The 20,621-nt window shown below is 50.5% G+C and overlaps 6 protein-coding genes across 6 annotated transcripts; 2 read left to right on the top strand and 4 right to left on the bottom strand.

The window, feature by feature from the left end:
- Positions 1 to 2,721: 2,721 nt before the first annotated feature.
- NEUTE1DRAFT_106824 (uncharacterized protein) lies at positions 2,722 to 3,929 on the bottom strand (the record flags this gene model as incomplete). Its single annotated transcript, XM_009849214.1, has 4 exons — positions 2,722 to 2,888; positions 3,074 to 3,184; positions 3,333 to 3,522; positions 3,630 to 3,929. 4 exons carry the CDS (start codon positions 3,927 to 3,929, stop codon positions 2,722 to 2,724), a joined length of 768 nt encoding a protein of 255 aa, XP_009847516.1.
- Positions 3,930 to 5,408: 1,479 nt separating this feature from the next.
- On the bottom strand, positions 5,409 to 6,213 carry NEUTE1DRAFT_74918 (uncharacterized protein; the record flags this gene model as incomplete). The annotated part of the gene is made up of 2 exons (XM_009849213.1): positions 5,409 to 6,043; positions 6,105 to 6,213. 2 exons carry the CDS (start codon positions 6,211 to 6,213, stop codon positions 5,409 to 5,411), a joined length of 744 nt encoding a protein of 247 aa, XP_009847515.1.
- A 5,487-nt stretch (positions 6,214 to 11,700) lies between these two features.
- NEUTE1DRAFT_106822 (uncharacterized protein) lies at positions 11,701 to 12,622 on the bottom strand (the record flags this gene model as incomplete). The annotated part of the gene is made up of 2 exons (XM_009849212.1): positions 11,701 to 12,005; positions 12,052 to 12,622. 2 exons carry the CDS (start codon positions 12,620 to 12,622, stop codon positions 11,701 to 11,703), a joined length of 876 nt encoding a protein of 291 aa, XP_009847514.1.
- A 1,672-nt stretch (positions 12,623 to 14,294) lies between these two features.
- NEUTE1DRAFT_119391 (uncharacterized protein) lies at positions 14,295 to 15,213 on the top strand (the record flags this gene model as incomplete). Its single annotated transcript, XM_009849211.1, has 3 exons — positions 14,295 to 14,370; positions 14,436 to 14,492; positions 14,552 to 15,213. The coding sequence occupies 3 exons, from the start codon at positions 14,295 to 14,297 to the stop codon at positions 15,211 to 15,213; spliced, it is 795 nt and encodes a 264-aa protein (XP_009847513.1).
- A 345-nt stretch (positions 15,214 to 15,558) lies between these two features.
- Positions 15,559 to 16,993, bottom strand: NEUTE1DRAFT_74914 (uncharacterized protein; the record flags this gene model as incomplete). Its single annotated transcript, XM_009849210.1, has 2 exons — positions 15,559 to 16,395; positions 16,790 to 16,993. 2 exons carry the CDS (start codon positions 16,991 to 16,993, stop codon positions 15,559 to 15,561), a joined length of 1,041 nt encoding a protein of 346 aa, XP_009847512.1.
- A 1,573-nt stretch (positions 16,994 to 18,566) lies between these two features.
- NEUTE1DRAFT_134223 (uncharacterized protein) lies at positions 18,567 to 19,650 on the top strand (the record flags this gene model as incomplete). Its single annotated transcript, XM_009849209.1, has 2 exons — positions 18,567 to 18,673; positions 18,951 to 19,650. The coding sequence occupies 2 exons, from the start codon at positions 18,567 to 18,569 to the stop codon at positions 19,648 to 19,650; spliced, it is 807 nt and encodes a 268-aa protein (XP_009847511.1).
- Positions 19,651 to 20,621: the final 971 nt, after the last annotated feature.

The following is a 20,621-nucleotide window of genomic DNA, read 5'->3' as shown; positions in this document are numbered from 1 at the left end:
TCCTCAGGGACTGAGATGGAGTAGCAAAACCACAGCTTGTCAACCACCACTAAAGGTCAAAGGGGAGAGCGAAACTCCCTTTATTAAGCCTTAAAATAGAGGAGTAGATTTAGTAGTTAGTTTTCTTCTAGAAGGGATGTTAGGCTTATTGTTACTGGGACGTTCAACGAAGATTCTATAGTTTGGAGCGGGATTTCTTAATCTATTTTCGAGAAAGAGTATTATCTAGTCTTGAATTCCTATCCTTTCCTCCTTACTCCTAGCTTAGGATCTCCTCCTTATATCCTTTTAGTTATTACATTCCTAGGGTACCTCTCGACCGATATAATAGATCTACTCCCTAATAGACAATAGACTAAAACCCTGATACCTCTACTTATCTGCCCCTGAGGGATTCTATACCAGAGCAAGAAACTCAAAGCAAAAATAAAGAAAAAAGCAAAAAAGAACTAACCACCCCAAATCAACATATATGTGTAAGTAAGTCCATTTTATTTCTTAAGGTTCTTTTTTTTTTTATTTCTTCAAGTTGCTTAGAGGTAAGTTTCTCTTAGACTGTGACCATTGAAGAACCATGCGCCAATTCTTCCCTGGAGAGGCGTGCGTGGTCGGGTCGGTGTTGAAGTCCGTCGGATGCCGGCCGGCCGGGGTAGGTATCTTGGAGACGATCATTGAAAGCTGTCCTGAAGGTGGGTTGGTTGGTTGGCAGTGATACATACCCTGGTTGAGAAGGCGGGATAGCTTTTATTCGATGTCAACAGCTGGATAGCGGGATTGAAATCTTGATGGAGTTGGGACTGGAGGATCAGACAAGTGGAAGGAGGGAAGCACATGCAAGCTAGGTAAGCATCGATTTGAGAGCAAGGTCGCAAGTAGGTACTTAAAGAAAAGTAACAAGAAGTAGAAGGAAAGCAGCAATAGTACAGGTGCCTCAGATAGTCGCTGAGTGTAGGTAGATTGTATCCCCCAGTTGGGACCTCCACGGCGTCTTTTGCTGTCTGCCGTTTTCATGTCTGCCTGTTATTTGGCTTGATACAGGTCCCGATGGGATTGAGGATTAACTTTCAATCGATGATCGATCAACTCGACGTCGATCAACGGCTCGATGAACGGCATGACGTTCAAGGACGGTCGACAGCGATCAAAGGAGGATCAATGAACGCCTAACGCCAACTCACCAACTCCATCATCATCATTCCATAACCCAACCCATTCCATCTGTCATATCAATCCCCAAACCATGACTAGAGATAACCGGCCACTAAGCCAAAGCAAAAAAAAAAAAAAAAAAAAGCGGCAATGGAAGGGCCTGGAGAACACATGCTTAGCGTAGCTCTATCAGATCAAACATGGAAGTGAACCAAAAAGCCCACTGTGCCCTGATCTTGAGTCTGTCTCCATTCACGTTTTCTTTGCTTAGGTAGGTTGGTAACAAAGCGATATTAACCTTTCCCTTTCCCTTTCCCTTTCCCTTGACCTTTCCCTTGCTTGACCTTGACCTTACCGTTCATCCTCCCAACAACGCCAATAATTCGACCAATACCTGGGCAATCACAACACGGTGCGGGCCATGTACGGAAGTATCTGCTTTTCGGAACCCAAACATGAACTTGACAATTCCGTCCTTCCTCAACCAATACGAGAAGTCCTCGCGACTGGAGAGGATTTGCTAACGTATCGATTCAAGAAAGAAAGAGGAGGCACCAGGAGGGAGGATTCAAGCCCTGGTTATGTCGAGTCTGGGGTTCTCGAGGCAGGCGATTCCGTGTGATGATCGTATTGTACCTACAAGCTGGAGTTATTGGTGTCGGAAGGTCAACAGCATAACTAAAGACTCTGGTCGAGTTCGAGCTTTGGACTCTGATGGGTCTTGATGGTTGGTAACTGGAGAGTTGTGTTGGGCTGGAGGTAAATCGCTAGAGCTGGAGCAGGAAGTGACACTAGGTAGAGAAGTAGTATCAAGCTTGTCCATTCACGCATGTTGCTTTAGTACTTAGTCTTTGATGGGTTGATCGGGTGTGGGTTGATTGGTAATGGAGGAATAGGGAGTTCAAGGGAGATGTTTGGTGAAGCGAAGTATCGAGAGTTTCCATGAGAGCCGCCGTTGAGGGATTATAGGTATTGTTAGCAAGGGGTTCTGTCGAACTAAAGAGCGAGACTTGCGACCTAGAAAGCAAGCCCACCGATAACCATCGACTAAGTCTATAGCTGTGTAACTGGGAACGAAGTAAAGACCACGGAACCAAGAGGACTATTAAGGGAATTATGGTTAACTAGCCATGTACTATTCCCTGCTTCTGAGTTCCGCCGTCTTCACATCATCTCCCTTTGAGCTGCTGGAACCGTAGGAAGGTCGCAGACAAGCAACAACCAAGCAAGCAGACTGCCAGAAACCAGTGACCAAGCAACCCAGTAAGCTCGCAAGCGTACCTAGAGTGAAACTGAACGGAACAAAAATTGTTATCGATCGACGATAGCGATGCAGTACATGTACACGCAGGTGACCTGTCTTTCCTTCCGCTGCTTCGAAGTTCGGACTCTTTCACGCTTGGCTTACTGGATTGATGGTTAATGGCTGATGAGGCGGCAAGGCCGTAAAGGAGCAAATAGGGAGGATAGCCAAGAGAGAAAGGGTCGTTGAAGGGACTAGAGGACTTAGGGGGAGTCGATAGACCATCTCTTATAGATCATGGCACTCCTGCCTTTTCTCTTGGGGTGTCCTCATCTGCTGCTTGTCTCCTCGATGTTGAAACCCGACTCTCGACTCTCGACGACCTCGATAATCTTGACGACCTCGACGACCTCCATAACCTCCATAACCTCCATAATCTTCATAACCTCCATAACCTCAGACTTCCTCAGCCTACTTCTGCTCTGACCGCCTCGAACTGATCATGAACAGATCAAAGCGGCGTCGTACCCTTCTTCCCAGTTTGATCACCCGTTCATGGATTATCGCCCATCGTTCGTAGACCGTTCACCGTCGTGATCAACCGGTCGTTGATCGTTCATCGTTGATCATCCGATGATACAAGTAAATCCCTCCATCGAGTCATCTCCGAATCCAACCTACCACCAGGCATCGCATAGATGAAGAGACATTGCGTCAGCCGCATCGTCAGAGATGGTGGTGGCGGTTCGAGTCGAGATGAAGTGGCTGTGGTGTTTCCATCTTTGGCTTTATCTTTTTTTGTTAATTTAATACGAAACGGGTGGGAAGGTAAGCGGACATGCACGAGGGAGGAGTGAAGAAAGGAAAGAGGAGGAGATTAAAAGGCCAGTGCGCAGTAGACAAACATTTCATCAGAAAGGAGAACGCATGGAGGTATCACATGAAGTTTTGTAATATGACGGTATCAGATACCCTCGAATGGTGGTGGTGTTGGATATCGTGTTGTTGCTGAGACAGATTGACAGATTGATATGTGCCCAGGGCATATGTGTTTCGTGTGGCGTGGCAGGTGTCGAGGGTCCGGTGGCGGCCAAGTGACTGTTGATCTTGGAGTGGTTATTGGAAAGTACCTAACCCAGATATATGTGGCGACGGTAGACATGAATGATGTGAAGAGAAGGAGTTCCAAAGGAGACACTTGGGTATGATCATGAACTGGTCGGCTGGAAGGACACACGTAGCTGCGGTAAGGAAGACGTTGGAGGGAGGATGAAACGGATGGAAAAGTGGACAAGAACGGCAATAAGAGTTTGAAGGCTGAGGGTGGCTTTTGTCGATGCTGTTTCATAGAGTCTGGGTGGTGATCACCCGATGTATGGGGGGAGGAGAAGACAAAGAGAGTAGCGAAGACGGAAGCGAGGACGAAGACGGAGATATACTGGACCGGAGATGTTGGGTATGACGAATGTGAGGGTGTTGATGTGTTGATGTGGTGTGTTGGTATGCTGAGATGTTGATGGAAGGAGGTGTTGGGCATCGTGATGAAGTCTGAAGGAGGGTTGTGCTTTGGAGAGGGGGAGAGAGAGGGGATGATGGGAAAAGAAGAGAGGACCAATATTTGAGAGGGGAAGCTGGTTCTTATATTCCCATTTCCCTCCAAGTCTCAGCTAAAGGCGAGAACTCGCCCCGGGTTGCAAAGACCACATGGCCTGATTTTAAAACCCCTGTACCAAGCGATCGGACATGGATGCAGATGTGGTGCAGTTCTCACGAACAAACCTGGCTTCTGCGCAAAGCAGCAAGGCAGAAAAGCAGCGAAGATGCCCGAATACCTGGATACCATAACAGAAACAAAAGGGAAGTAGCTTGGAACTCGTGAAAGTGTGGTGGAAGAGTTAGGAAGCTGGAGGGAGAAAATGCTGGATGATTCTATGAAGAGATCTGCTGAAAATTCGTCAAGTCGGGGAAATGATTGGGAGAAGACAATGCATCTCCGATGGCCGGCTGTCCCGTCCGATTTTTCCGATGGCTTCTTCCGTACCGCAAAGATTCGGGGCATTGATTTTTAGGTTTCCAGGAAATCAGGCATAATCTGTAAGTCTACTGCCCAAATACGTGCATCCTATACGCGCCGAAATAAATGGGGAAGACATGTTGCCACCCCGAAGTACTGTAAATTCGATTTCTCTGATGCCCTACCTTTTCCCACCTATTCTTCCAAGGGCGCTGGAGGGTGGAGATCTTCAAAATCACCGTCTTGCATACAATTTTTGGTGGGCATGAATGTTACAGTATGCTTACAGATTATGCCTGATTTCCTGGAAACCTAAAAGTCAACGCCCCGAGTCTTTGCGGTGGTTGACACTCGCGTGTAGAAACAACCGAGAACCTCGAGGCTTGTTAGCTGCAGGGTAATTGGTGACCTGCAAGCAATGCACAACCATCTGAAAAGTCAAACAACCAAGAAATGGAGCTCCATATGAGATGCGATGCGATGCAAAGGCTGCATATGGCGAACAAAGCCACTGAGGACCAGCTGACGAGTTAAAGGGGATTGGGGAAGAAAAGGGCAGGAAAGGGAAGCACAAGAGACAAGCTGGGGAGACGCAAAACAAGCAAGACAAGACGGCATTTGCGAGGTGAAGGTATGAATCAGATTAAGTATCTAAATCGTGGGTATTTAAAGAGAGAGATATGATCTAAAGGTGCGAGAGCACAAGGTATAAACGATTGAACCCTGAAGAAAGAAACAAGAAGAGAAAAATGCAGATGCTGCCGCCGACCACCCGAACCAAAGCCCAAACCAGAACGCCGTCGTAGTCCAAAAGACAGAAGTTGAAGGACAAAAAAACCACCTCCCACCGTGTCCAAACTCCTTTTGATCATCAATAAACAAGATTAAAAGCCCGACTTGACTTGCTCAAGTCCTCTCCCACCGACAAAGGTGAAGAGCTCATCAACAATTCCATCATAAACCATACCCACCCGCCTTCCAATTCTTCAATCAAGCGACACTCTACTCCTCATAAAACCAATAAAAAGCCGTATACGGGACACTCTGCACCCCCGTCCCCGCAACAGCACACCCCTCGGCATTACCTCCCGCCGTCAAAACCCTATAAACCAAATTCACACCATTGCTCTCCCCCTTCTTGCTATCCGTCAATCTCAACCACGCCACCGCGCCCGTATCCAACACGCCCTTATCCGCATCCTTGGGCGCATTGACATTACCGCCCTTGACCACGCTCGCTTTCAGTCCCGACGCATCCAGATCGAACATGGGCGTGCCAGTCGAATCAAAGAAATGGTGGCCCGCGTACTTGAAGGATGGGTAGTCGGCTAGTCCCTTGAGGTCATTGTGCGCAGGGAAGGGGGACGTGGTGTCGGCGGAGTAGGACGAGTTGGAGGGGCGGTTGAGAGGGACAGGGCGGTCCCAGAGGAGGAGGTGGGGGAGGGAGTTGAAGGCGTCTGGTGACAAGGCGGTCTTGGAGAGACCTGGGTAGACGGTGGTGGCGTCGTAGAGAACGGCGAGAGCGCCGGTTGCGGAGGGGGTGGCATCGGAGGCGCTGCAGGTGTAGTTTTGGATGCCGTGGCCGAGGGCAATTTTCTTGAGGCGGGCTGTGGGAGAGGGACCTTGGAGGTTGTCGCCTGGACAAGACGAGTTAGTGGTGGTTGGGGAATGAGGGAGATGAGTGAAGAGTAAACTAACCTCCTGTGCTGGGAAGAGTTGGGGTTAGGGATTTGCAGGGTCCCTTTGTGGGAGCAGCGCATGCTATTGTTGTGAAGGCAGCAAGCAGAAGGCTCTTTGTGGAGACCATTTTGTCTGATGTGTGTGTGAGAGAACTGGAGGAAATCGTGAAGTTGATTGTCGAGTGTTGAGAACTTCTGATAGCGGAGGAAGCGAGTATTAGAGCTGCTGGAAGGCCTGACCAAAGGGATAAGGATCGAGCGGCGTAGAAAAGACAAGACTAAGACCGATGATCACGACTCCAAAAAAGTAGAGACGAAAAAAATGGCAGGCTTCCAAAGTATAAATGGTAACAAGCGAGGCAGAGATTAGACTAGACTGAGTGTGCGTGGGTGGTGTGGGCCGGGGCCGGATCTTTGGCCATGGACCGGGGATAATGGCATGGACACGGGTCAGAACGTGGCTGTCAAAACTAGTCTAAGCACGGCCGTTGTCCGCTGACCTGGACAAGGGCGCGGCCCAGGGTCAGGGACCGGGGCAAGATTGTTGTATTGTGGAAAAGCAAACATGGAGGTGTTTTAAGCAAGCAATCTGTAGAACCGGTTGAATGGGTCTGAAGGGGCTCTGACAGTGCTGTTTTGACTTTCTGCAGGAGGAGAACAACCGTGTAGGAGAACACAAAGTCCATTGCACTGGCAAAAGATATCGTGATGGTGATCCGCAGAAGATAGAGGAGAGTTGACGAGGCCCATGCTCATATCTCATGTCCCATGTAGTAGTATTGATACCATGCTAGGTAGCACGAGGGGAGATGGATGAGACAAGATAGAAGAGAAAAGCAATCTTGGGAGACGCTCGCCGCCTAAGCCGTCGTTTGTGAGTTAAGATGAAGGATCACAAAGGTATCCCTTCGCAAAGTGTATGTAGTACACTACTCGACAACCTCGAGGACGGGCTTCTTTTTTTCGCCGAGAGAATTGCGTCTAAAATCCGCAAGGGTGCATGCATCCCACGCTGACCACCACCCTGGCAACCCCCCAAGACTTTACACGCCGTCGAGGTACCTTGTATCATGCATCCAAGATTGAGGCTTCAATATTGCAACCTATAATTCCCACGGCTGGCATGGGACCAGGGATTTGCACAAAGCAGCACAAGGCGTCTCTCCGGCAAGTATCCGCCGTGGTACGAATACGGGTGCAATGGTTCATTGTTGATATTCGACGCGATGGTGCCGGTGGCCGTTCCTCAGTCCGCTGCTGTGTTTGTTTCGCAGTTTCGGTGGAGGTAGAATGCCTTGGCTGTGTGTCCAAGGGCCAGTGGGAGATGATAGCGCTTGGCCGTGACAATGGGCCTCATGAGGTGGTGTATGTAAATGAACTTGGCGGGCAAAATGTCAACCTCAGAGAAAACAACGGCAACTTTGCCGGTTATCTTTGGGCTGCCCGTTGACCAGGTGGAACATGCTCAGAGTGAATCCCGAGACTGGGACGTGAATGCTCTGATGAGACCTGCGGGCGCCGAAGCAAGAACCCGAGACATGTCTTTGACGACGACGGCTGGACGGCAGGACGGGTCGCTGAATGGAATATTGACACGGTGAGGCAGCAATCATTGAGCTGGCAGAGATTTCTTGGGCAAAAAAAAGCAAGCGGATATCGGAATGGTGAAGAAAGAAAGAAAGTCACACTCGCTTTGACATTTGGTGGAAGGAGGACATGAGGTCGTTGCTGTGTTGTCCACTTTCGTTGTTCCCCAGCTCCACTAAGCAGATGCGCGGCTAACTCACTAAGCTTGGCAGGTTTTCCACTCCTCTAATTGGCTGTTCCGTAAAGGGAAGGCTGGGATTAACCCAAACTGTACCCGCACAAAGCACTCGATTTAGCCCAGGTGTCCACCCTTGACGGCGCATCTTTGCATCTTCTGTTTCCTCTCGATTTGGGTATTTTTGGCACGGAAGAGAACGGCAACATGCTTCATAATTCCAGCGACGGCCCGATGATGTTGTACTTGTACGCAATCTTGGCTCGCTTGGCTGTCGGCCTCTGTCGGTTGCTTGTGACTCCGTCTGCAGGCGCAATTGTCGCCCTCTTGTGTTGTCCTCACCACTACAACAACTTTATCGCGACAATTCCAAGATTATCACAGAGATGGCAACAGATTGTACCGCAATACAGATCTCGCAAAGGTGATGGCGAGAAAAGAATGAAACTGACCCAAGCTGTTAGGGCTGTTTCGTTTCCTCGCTTCTGCACGTTCCTCACGCCCCTGCGTTCAGTGCACGTTGCCGGCTGTCACTTCCGGCAAGGGTTCCATTTGCGTGGCTGTCGAGGTCGAGAACGTTGTGTTTTCCCTTCTCCCTTGTCAATTGTTGCTTGCCTTCGGTCATCTCCTGTCCTCTCCCTGTCAGGCATCTCTCACAGTGAGAATTCTCCCTCGACAAGGGATGCAAATCGCTTTCCACGCTGTCGGAATCCAACCCGGGGACATGTTTGTGAAATCCATTCCCCCGAGTTCATCACAAACGTCCAGGAGTACGACATGCACTTTTGCCCAGACATCACAGCTTCAACCGATCTTTGCGAACTGACGGAATGTCACCTCTTGGCTTTGAGTCTCGAGATCCCCAACCAGATCGCGTTTCAGCACCTGGAGGGAGCACCACCACCCAAACCCCGCATTTCGGGCTGCCAAGACATGATGATAGCAAGAACGATGACTGGACATCGCCGAAGAGGGTTGACACTTGACAAGTGGAATGGCGTTTGCTGACAATACTCGGCTATTTTCGAATAACCGTGACTACAGCAAAGCGCAGTTCCATGGCGCAGCTAATCTTTACCCAAGAGGCTCGAATTAGGCCCCCACCATCCAATCCCCAACCCGAAAAGCCCGTCTGACTTACCGACAGTGTGTTTTGTGGCGCAACAGATTTGACCATGACAGGTCAAATTTTCATCAATTCACCCAATGTCGTCTGTGGCTCCAAAGACAACACACTGGATTAGTTGGTGATTTTCAAGGAGTTCGGTGTCTGATCATTGGTATCATCCAGTGCGCCGGGTCGGATCCCCCTCCCCCCACCTGACCCATGTCCAGCCTGCGAGTAACAGCTTCGTTACCATATCGCGAGAAATAGACTAACCCGTCCGAGTTCTCTCGGTGCGACATCCCCCGCGAGTTGAAACCATCGTCAATTATCAATGGACATCTTTGTAGAAACTATCTCTACTGAAGAGTTTCAAGCTTCGTACCGATAGTCACCTTTGCTTTCGGTTATAGGAAAAAAAGTAAAGATGTCAGAGCCATGAAACTGGCAACATTCGCCTAAAGTCAGAACCAAGAAAAGAACGTCCTAGATCATTTCATCGCAAAGCCACCCGGGGACTCTTACTACCCATCCATCGCACGAGACCCTTTGGGGTTGTCGGCGTTCGAAATAACCAAATATCACAGTAAGCTGAGAAAGAAACATCGCCAGAAGTCCTCATCTCCTTCTACGCCTCAAGTCTGCATTCACCCCTACCCACCCTTTATCGACATCGTCGGATGTTCAAAATTCCGCAATATGCGATGCATCGCATCAGACTTTTCTCCTCAATGACTAAGGACTTTGTCTTTTGCTTGATGCGTAGCTATGTTATCGGTGCTGCATTCTAACGGCACGTAAATAAACTTCATGGGAGCGCGAGACCCTGGAAACACCGAGGAAGGCGCACGGACGGTTTATCAAGAACCAGCCTGCAATGTCCTCGGTCGGAGAGCATGCCGAGCCAAGTTTTATCAGATGCATCTCTCGAAAATCAGGGCATTTTTTTTTTTTCTGAGTAAATCTCATTGAAGGTGTCCCTCATGATACCGACGACATGTTGCTATTTTCTCGTTCAAAAGGAAGCCCTGCACCGCCTTCCATCTTGCCAACCGGGGGACTGATCCTTCCAAGCATCAATCATTATCGCATTTTCGTCCAGAATGAATTCGTAAAATAAAGTCGAAGAGAAGCCAACCCACAAAGTTGCCTCATCACTCAACCTTGTATGATCCCAAAAGCAATACATAGCCCGGTAGTCAAACCGGCCTACTAACTCAACCGGCCATGACAGACACATCATATCAAATCGATGCGAAGAATGGCCGCGGCCACGGTGCCGACCAACCGACCGGTACTCCTCCTTCCCTCCTCGTAACCACCACCGCAAGACCGTCCGAGAAGCAGGCGGTGCAACATTGGTAACATGCTGTCAGCACGCCTTCTACTCACTTTCCGGTTGAAGCCATCAAGTAAGAAATTTCATGCATATGATGAAGAACAAGAAAGGCCAAGATGCCAATATTCCCACCAAGACCGGACTCAACTCCGCTTCCATGCTCCGCACCGCGTCTCTTAGGTTGTTGTGTGCGTGTGCGAGTGAGTGTGATGCCGAAAAAGCGCCATGCAGCACACAAAGCCCCGCTAAAGGCGTATGATCAACCAATGGGATTGAAGGTCGTATGCATTGTTGGCGCTTACAAGCGCGTTAGTGGGGAGGTTAATGCGTATAGGTGTTAGTGCAGGGCAGATTGTGGAGCAAGAGGATGAAGATGAAAATGCGACCCGACGCAGCGACGGACGGGACGGAGGAAGAAAGAAAGGATGTCGCTTTCGGGGTTTGTTGCGGATGTATAATTCATTCCCTCTGTTGATCAGGTTTCGAAAAGAGCCTTGCGATACTATCATTTCTTTTCTGCTTTCATGCTTTGAGAAATGGGATACCATCGTCGCAGGCACGTCCGATGGAGGAATAAAGTGATTCGATTCCGTGGACACCGACGTCGTCGCTTGCGTCGCTTGTGCACCGCATTGCATCACATCCGGCCGAAATCACGACTGCCATCGATGCAAACCACCATCAATGAATGCATCGTTACCAAGGTCAAGGCAACCACACACCATTGCATTCGCATTATCATCCATGCTCATCCACGCTTTCTTACGTCGCTCAGTTTCGCTTGCGAACAATGGAATACAGTACCACCTGCGTTAATGGTCCACAACTGGAAATCCATGCACCTCTGCGGCGTCGAAAAAGTCAAGGAACGAAGGATGGGATTAACCGGCTGCCGCGAGAATTGAACTTGGTGAGCTATTGATCTGTTCTTTCTCCAGTCCCTTTCTCGACGTTGTCTTTTTTTTGTGCTTCTCATCTTAAAAAGGTTCTCTTGCAACTAACTGAAATTGCAACAATATCTTGGGTCACTCCTCCTTTAGGAGTTGCGGGGGTGTACCGAGTAGCAGCGTCGCTTGATGGTTTCCCTTTCTGGTTTCCCCCGTCAATTTTCGGAAGTCAAGATGGTGTCACAAAGAGAGAAGGAGAAAGAGAGACCGTGCCGTTGCGGTGCCGGTGATGGTTGATGGCGCTGACAAACCGCAGTGTCGCATTCACATCATGGGAAAGACTGTATGCATGCGTGTTTGTCTCGATGGAGAAGCAAGAAAATGCCATCAACACCCTTCTCACATCTGTTTCTTTGTTATGTCGGAATGGAGGATTGTGTTATTGACTTCCTGTCATTCCATCGATACCACAAAAACTCCGGGTCATATGCGGTGGCAGGGGTAAGTAGGTGCGCTTGATACCTAATCTCCCAACACGGTGTTGGAAGCAACTATTCTACCCCGCTCGTTACACACCATCATCGGCGGCACCGCTTCTGGATGTTTTCCAAAGTGGAAGCCTCGGGCTGACATGGATGCCTGGGTAAAGCCTACACTAGAAACGCCCGAAGAAGCTTTGGAGGCGCACCGCGCTTGTGTCGCTTGTTGGACAAACAGGATCGCTGCATGATCAGCTGGACCAACAAGGCCTGACAAACCGGCGTGGATGACGGTCATTTGTCGGTAGGGGGAGGTTTTTGTGGAAGTTGACAAGCGCAAATGGATGCCTGTGACCCTGGTGAGTGTGGATCTTAGGACGAGTGAACCACTTACTCACATGCGTGTCGATGATGGCTTCATGTACCGGTTGTAAATGATCCCCGGGGTACAATCCTTTCTTTCGGAGGCGACGGAACGACGTGCCCATGACCCTGATTGCGGTCTTGTCACTTCCGGCTGAAGAGCGAACCAATTGCACATGCGGCCAGGGAGTCTTGATCCGTCCATCCTGTTCTTCCCATGGTTTATGTGTGTGGTTGATATTGGAAGTGAGTGGCCCATCATCTTCCTTCCCAAAGCCCGATGTCCTCCCTTGCCCGAGTTTCCGGTTCCGCTCATCTTTGTGCGAGTGAAGCAAGTGACTCAGACGATGAAAGGGAAAGACGCAAACATCTATCAGGAAATTGTCAACCCATCTTAACACTGCTACGATCATGGAACCTTTTTCAGGGTTTTGAACGGCAAGTGAGATTTGAGGATGTCCGGTTCGTTGTAGCCTGTTTTCTGGGAAAGCGGCCAATCTGCCTTGGCGACAGCATGGCGGCTGTGTTTCTTCCTTCAATGACTGCGGCCAACATCCGGCCAGCCAGGTGGAAAGAGCAGACCGGGCCGGCTCAATGGCCATGGCGGATCTCTCTGTTCAAGTGGACTGGCGTTTGCGGTGGTCAGTTCTGTCACTGCCGTTTGGTCGAAACTTGACGGGCTATTTCCTGATTTTCTAATGGAACTACATTCCTTTCGTTGATGTTCCTGCCGGGACACGTTAAAAGGAAAACTAAGTGGCCAGTTGGACTGGGCTTCACGGAACACTTGCAAGTGCAACCATGGCGAGCCAGGTCGTCTCCGAGTAAGAAGAACGGGTCAAATCAGGCGTCGAGGTGCGATGAGCCAACTCATCGCTAGAAACTGGTCACTGCTTGGTTGGATTTGAGGCTGCAAAACCTAAAGCCAACGAGGAAACATCAAGGCAGAACCCGCCTAGACTTATGACGGAACAGTGGAAAACCAACAGTGGCCAAATGGAGAGCTTCGAACCGCTCTTTCCTCTTGCAGGTGCAAGTTCTCGGGAGGTCTTTCCTCTGCCTGCACATCTAGCGTGTCAGGTCAGACAAACACATGGTCGGAAAGAACGATGAAAATCTGAGGCTCAACAATGGGCAACTGAAAGTTTCTTACTTGCAAGCAGGTGTTTTGGATTCTTTAGTTACATGAGCGAGAGTTACCGCGGGAGTTCAGTTGTTGGACGATCCTGTCCATACCGCACAATGCCTCCTTCAGGTCCGGTCAATTTTCGGTGATAAAAGGACGTTTGCGACACTCGTTAGGTTCCTGCCTCTGTTGGCGAAATAGTCAGATCCTACGAGGTCCAGCAGCAGCTCTCGAGTTGTTTGCCGAGCGAAGAGCTCAGTGCCTGTGTCTCGTTCCTTCCATTATATGCCAGAAAGCCTATCACAACATGATAACAGGACCCTCCGTCAAGATCTGGCAGGTGCTTCCAAAATACCGCCATGAGCCCGCTCCGTCATTGACTCAGTGAAATGAAGCAGTCGCAGTCGCTCACCAGTTGGGAGGAGCAACCACGCCTGCCGCTCCGATCTCTTGTCCAGTTAGCAACAGCGAAACTTCCACCTTGGTTATCGTGCTCCATTTGGATGAACCCTGATGTCCGAAGGGACTGAGAAAGCCCTTTCGATGAGCTCTCCTGGTCCAGGACCGGACGCCAGAAATGCTTTACACCTTTTCCAAGCGAAACCCCACCATCGGATAGAAAAAGGCGCAACTGAACAACACTTCGTAGATAACCTAACATCTGGATGGGCTTGTTCTTCCCATACCAAAATTCACCTGGTTGTGGTGATTGTCGGTGACGGAGAGTGAGTCCTATCACACCAGGCTTGCGTAGGCCATTCTTGCTTCGTTGGATGACATTCTCGGGCTGCTGTCCGTAATCGGTCGACCAACATCATGACCGCAACTGCCATATACAAAACATGATCTGACACGCCACTGTCTTCGCATTCACAACATAGAAGTCACAACACAACTGAACCGTGCGAGTGCTGAAGAGAACAACAAACAAATACACAGGTAGGAGACGAGAGCTGAGAGTATCCTTGGGGTTCAAATAGAGGTCTGTTCCTCAGACACTTGATCCATGTTTTTCTGCTCCTCCATCAGCATCATCAGTACTCTTCATTTTTGCTTCTCTTGTCCGCCCAACACTCTCTTGCTGCCAACCCAACCAGTCATTCATTGCCTCATTCTTTGGACATCATCTCTACTTGTTCCAAGTCACCATGCATTCCACCACAGTCGTTTCACTCTTGGCTTTGGTCCTGGCCGACAAAGCATGGTCTCACAGACACGCCCCAGGTGAGCCCCAAGCAAGCATGTCTCTTTTTACTCGAAGGCATTCTGACAAGCCACATGCTTTCCAGCTCCTGAAACCACGGGCAAGTCCGAAGCTATTCCTGTGACGACTTCAGGTCCATGGGGTAAGTGCCCACGTTCCACTCGTGTTGATGACCAACTCAATCTAACATTGCCGACATAGATGACCTTGGCCCTGTGACGTTCCGCACTGAGAGGCCTGAGACAGCCATGCTTGACATTGATACTCTTGAAGCTTCGACAACTACGCTGACTGGGATGGAGTCAACGACAATGACAATGACCACCACCGCGGCGGTCCAAGTCGAGTCTGTCATTATTTACGATTCGACTTCAACAACCACAATGACCTTGACCTCTTCTGACGAGCCCTCTTCTGACGAGCCTTCTTCTGCAACCTCTACCGATACACCCATCTCGACGTCCAGCACGACCATCACAACGTCTGACGTCTCGTCCAGCACGACCACCACGTCAGCCCCAACTGGCGACGTACTGACGACAGTCGAGAACCTCACGCCTGGCCCGAACACGGTTCAGTTCCCCATGTCGTCAGCGGCCCCAGTTGTCGTCATCAATGTTCCTTCAGACTCGTACTCGTCAGGCTACACGACTGAGACTATTTGGTCCTCCGTTTGGGAGCCCAGAAACATAGCCGTCAATACCGTTACCAGGCCCGCTGCTTTTTACGTCCCTGCCTCCAGCTCCAGCCAAACACCAGCTCCCACTGACAAGAGCAGCGGTGCTTCGACGGCGCGATCAGGGGCTGGTGTCATTGTCATGACAGGTGTTGGTGCGTTGGCCGCATGCTTCATGATGCTTTGAGTGTGGGGATGTGGTTGGCAGCAGCAGAGTGGATGATAAGGATCTGGATGGCAGGTTTCTGTCTACTCGGTGGACGCGAGAGAACCAGCTGCACTCTTTGCGTTTGTGCGTGTATGATTGTGCACACAGCATCAACTTCCTAATGTCCGGGGGTACAAACATATCTAGAGGCGACCCGGAGCCGATCCTAAAAGTTCTAGTAGTAGTAGTAATTCAACATGATTCGCTCCCAATGCTATCTTTTTCCGTCTATCCGTGCCATGTATTGCCCCGTGTCTATGATATCTAGAATAATGTTTTCTCCGTGCTGATTTGTCTCTTTTCTTTGTGCTTTTTTTTTTAAGTTTAACCCAGATGGAACTTGCCAATGGCACCATCGTCGCCACCGTCGAACAGGGAGTTGACGCCATCCAAGGCAGCAAAGTGCTGAGCATACTCCATGCCCTTTCTGCGCTCGTACTCGACGCGCTTCCAGTCCCACTCGCTGTTCTCGTTGATCTCGCCAAGATCCTCGGAGGTGCCGGTACCGGTCTCGCCGCCACGCCATCCCTCACCAGGACGCTCAGGAAGCAAGCCGTTGGCCTCGATGACAATGGAAGGGTGGACAGTGAAGCGGCCGAGCTTGAAGACGTACTTGCTGATGGCGGTGGCGTAGACGTACTTTGAGAAATCCTTCTCCTCAACCTCCTTTCCATCCTCAGTCCTGACCAGCTTGGGGCGCGTAGGACCAAACTTCCTGCCATCCCAGCTAGTAGGCCTGACCTTGCCCTTGACGACGTAATGGGTGACGATGTACAACCACTTGCGATCCCAAGACAGAATGCGACTCCACATCTCGTATCCCTTGAGAGGCGGGATCTCCCGTCTGAAAGAACAAAAGACGGCGCCGAGTCCAATACCAAAACCACCTTTGACGACATTTCCCTGGGGATCCAAAACAAGTTTATTCTTGGCGTTGTCGCCGACGACGGACATGGCGGGACCGAGTAAGTGGGTGACGAGGTGGGAGCGGGAGACGTCCAGGTCGGCAAAGTAAGTCGAGTTGGACTTGTGGAGGTTGTAGTCGGTTTCCAGGGGGGAGGTGTAGGAAGAGGTTATGGAGGGGTGGAAGAGGGAATTGGGGCGGAGGGGGGTGGGGGGACGGCGGAGGAGGTGCAGGATGAAGGCGTGGAAGACGCGGATCTGGATTATCGAAGGGTTAGTATGTATATATAAGAAGGAAGAAAAGAGAGGGATATGGAAGCAGGAAGCAGAAGAAGGACAGGAACAGAAGAAAGACGAGACGAGACGACGGGAGAGATAGTGGTAATCGGATGAGACAGGGCGGGATCACAGTAGCACAGCACAACAATGCGCTGCCTGCATACCTAGCATCCATCCCAACGCCACCTTTCACGCGCCTGCACGTCTGCTTCCTAATTGTCTGCCACAGTCCACCCACCCTCCATCTCAGTCTTCCCACCCGTTACCCATTACCCGCCTACATCCATGATCCATCCCCCCCAAACCACAACCCCAACATTACCAATCCCAAGACACCAGAGACCAAGGAGAGAAAGAACCGGGGTAAACTCACATGCCACATAAAAGGGAAATTCTTCCAGCTCAAACCCATGTAAACCACCAGCAGAATACGACTGACGCTGCCCGGGCCGGTAAAGAAGTCGGTGGCCCAGACGGCCCAGTCGACGTACATGAGGCGGTGGACGGCATAGAGGAGGCCGGCGGTCGAGAGGGGGAGGATGACGGGGTAGAAGAGGGAGAGTGTTCCGACTGCCATTTTTGTTGTCGTTTTTCGGGGTGTTCACACGGAGGGGATTGGTGGGCTTCGGTGGTGTTCAGTCGAGGCCGGAGGGGGTGTCGGCGGCGGCGGCGGCGGCGGCGGCGGTAGTGATCGGAGAAGAGGTCGGCGGAGGGGAGTCGGATGGGGGACCGGACGGAGGAGGAGGAGATCGACGACGATACGCGAGAGGACCGGAACGACGGGAGGAAGAAGAAGAAGGACGGACAAGGAAAAGCCGTCGCAAACTACCAAAGACAAGGACAGCAACAACGACGATCCAAAGAGCGGAGGATCGAAGGAAGCAAAAGAGAGCGGAACTGGCGCACTTTGCGATGGCGGGGGACATCATCTTTTTATTTATTCTGTTCTTTTTTCTACTACACGACTTACCGCGGTACACTACAGTACACTATCTAGCGTGATCGCGGGATTGGGCATCTGGGTTATCTCCGATCTGAATGGAAGGGGCGGCGGGGCAAGTTCGGTGGGTCCGGGTCACTTTTAGGTTTTGATCGGGCAGTTCAGGTTTCGGTACGATCTGGAAGTTTATTTTCGACTTTTTTGTTGAGACGATCGGATCGGTTCAAGCATATGGGATCTTGTTCCATGTTGACGGCACTCGAAAAGTTTGATAAATGGTAACGAGGGTTGATTCGATTCGCGAATGGTTCGGTAGCGTACATACGATTGGTGACCGGAGTTTGCTGCGCGGCGGACGCTTGCTTGCTGCGATGGGATTTTTTTATTATTTTGTTTTGATTTGCAAAATAGAAAAAGTCAAAGATGCCGAGGTAACTTTTTTTGTTGGAGACTTGGTGGTGTTGGAGGGAAAGACAGGGGATGCCAGGCGAGTTGGATAGTTCCTTCAGGGGCTAGATTATCTTATCGCTGCCGAGGGCTGCCGAAGCCCGAACACACACTACACTAGATTGCCGGCGGCATCGACGGGCTTCCAGGTTGTATCAACGTCAGTGCCCTGAAAACTCGCCAATTCGCCATTTCCATCCATTGGCCCCCTTTCGCTGTTTACAAAAGACAACATACCGAGGAACAAGATTGACTCCTTTAACACTGAATATCTATCCGAACTACCCGGATGATGAGCGCCTTCGATGATTATTCGAGAACTTACTACTCTTCAAGTCCAACGATCAGTGGATCATGAAATGATAACTGGACAGCCGTCTCAATGGACCAAGCGGGTACCTGACTCAAGCGAGGATATCGCTGTCGGCGGTGGATGATAGAGCCGAAGCCAAGCGACAGGGTTTGCGTCAAAAAGAGCAGCGTCGGGAGATCAACTAGGCCGAGCCGCCGTGTTGGAGAAAATACTGCGACGTTGAAGAAATTCCTGGACGGCATTTTGAGAAGTGCGTCTTTTGTCTTTTATAATCGTTGCGGATTCTGTCACCTAGAGGTAGCATTGAGACCCTTTCGTTAGGCGATACGACGTCATCACTCTGTTCACGGTAAGAAACCCTTCTTGATAGTGCTGCTCACTAAAAGGGCCTCAGACAAGAGCCTCAATTAACAGCGCTAACCCACTGCCACTCTGCAGATGTCTTCAGCAATGACCGCCGCGCTCAGACAGACCGTCAACATCGGACGGATGCAAGGAACCGCCATCAGACGGTGCATGACCAGTGTCAGGAACAACACCATCCCCAAGTCCCCGAGGTATGTTTTGAGTGAGCATTGCGACGCAAAGATAAACATGTTGTTCCGCCGCGATGGAACCAAGTCCGTCCAGTGGATATCACCAACCATCCAATCTCAAAGGAACCTCGGCACGACCCACCCACCGCAATGACAACATTGATAACGGAGAGTCGGAGACCGTCGACGACGACAACAACAACACTTTCACACTCAGTCATGACATTCAAACCTTTTCGCAAACGACTGAATCGCAAACACCATAGCTGACTGGAAACCCAATTCTCTCGCTTTCTAGCTTCATCCCCGCCACAAACACGAACTGGACCCGGGCCCAACACACTACTGCTGCCGCTGCCGCTGCCGCCGTCCACACCACCACCACGATGAGACCTCACCCCGAGTCGTCGTCCTCCTCCTCCTTCTCAACCACCCCCAAAACAGCACAAATGGAAATCGACCACTTCCGCTCCATCCCCTGGGTCGCCAAGCACCTCTCGAAACCCCACCTCGTCATCACCCAAGCCGACAGCCGCCAACCCAAGCCGGGCCACTGCGACGTCTTGTTTTCCCAGACGCTCAACAGCCCCGAGACCATATCCGCCTACATCACCACCGTCGACGGGTCCGAAGAGGGACTCATCACCGAAACTTTGGCTTTCCTGACTCTTGGCAACAAACTCAACGGCTGGCCTGGCGTCTGCCACGGCGGCATGGTCATGGCCATGATGGACGACCTGACGGGCCAGCTGTTCACCCAGAACAAGAAGCTCAAGAGGATGCAGAACCTCCCGCTTATGACGGCGTACCTGAATACTACCTTTGTGAAGCCGGTGAGGACGCCGTGCACGATTATGGTCCGGTGCAGGATTACCAAGGTGGAGGGACGCAAGTATTGGAGCGAGGCGGCGATTGTGGTGGAGGATGAGGTGACGGGGGAGGAGGTCGAGCTGGCGAGGTGTGATAGTTTGTTTGTCATGTTGAAGAGTAATCTTTGAACGAACGGATTGGAAAGGGGGGTGTGAAGGAAGAGGGATATACCCATAGACGGGGATAGAAGGATAGATAGACATGGTTTGGGATAGACGGATTCGGATTAGAATTTTAGAAAGGGGGGCCTTGCTTGGATACGGTACCCCTGGTAGACCATAGATGGAGTTCAAAGGTAGGTTCATCTTCGCATCCATTAGGGTCTCTTCCTCGTTTGCTAATACGTTTGACAGGGCATATTATAGAGATACAGATAGACTTGTTGCGAACATTCTTTGTCAATACCATTCACTAATCGACTTATTGGATCATCGCGTTTCGTGAGGGACGATCGCGATATCATATTCACACACAGAGATCAACCGTCTCAATGCCACTCACCTACCAGGGAATCAATTTCATGCCAGTTATATATCCGACAATCCTTCAAGCCAGTTTCACATTCCAATCCCCAATATCAATCACGGCTGAGTGTCCCAAGGTCCGAAAGAAGGGGAAATGCAACATCACGCCATTTGTCGCTCCGGCTTACACGTCACATCTTGTCTTACGTGAGGGTATCGACCTTGTCTCTTGTCTCCTGTAAGTCCGAACCGGCGCGGGACGCTTAGAAGTACACGGACGTGACCACTTTCCGCGGTTGCAAATACAGTGACCATTCGGACAACTTCACGCGGGTAGCAGAGATTGGAATGGGTTTGGATACGTAGTATGTCTAAACTGTCCAGTAAACTCCTATTATCGCTCACATCAACCTCAACTATAAGGCGACTGAGCTTTCCTGTCTTCAACGCCGACGCGATGCTATGATGTCCTCCAATTAAGGTACCGAGAGAAAAAGAGGAAGGACTAGCCGTAAAGTAGGTTAGAGGAAACATACAAAAAGCAAACATGAAGTAACAACAGGTCAAGACTAAGAAGACAGACGCCTGGAATTACCAGCCAAAAGGTAAACGCGTCAAGCAAGACAGATGGAAGT

Source organism: Neurospora tetrasperma (assembly GCF_000213175.1).
Source record: "Neurospora tetrasperma FGSC 2508 unplaced genomic scaffold NEUTE1scaffold_1, whole genome shotgun sequence".
NCBI classification, from domain to species: Eukaryota; Fungi; Ascomycota; class Sordariomycetes; order Sordariales; family Sordariaceae; genus Neurospora; species Neurospora tetrasperma.
Note: the sequence above shows the minus strand (reverse complement) of the source record. Positions and strands in the feature narration are given on the sequence as shown.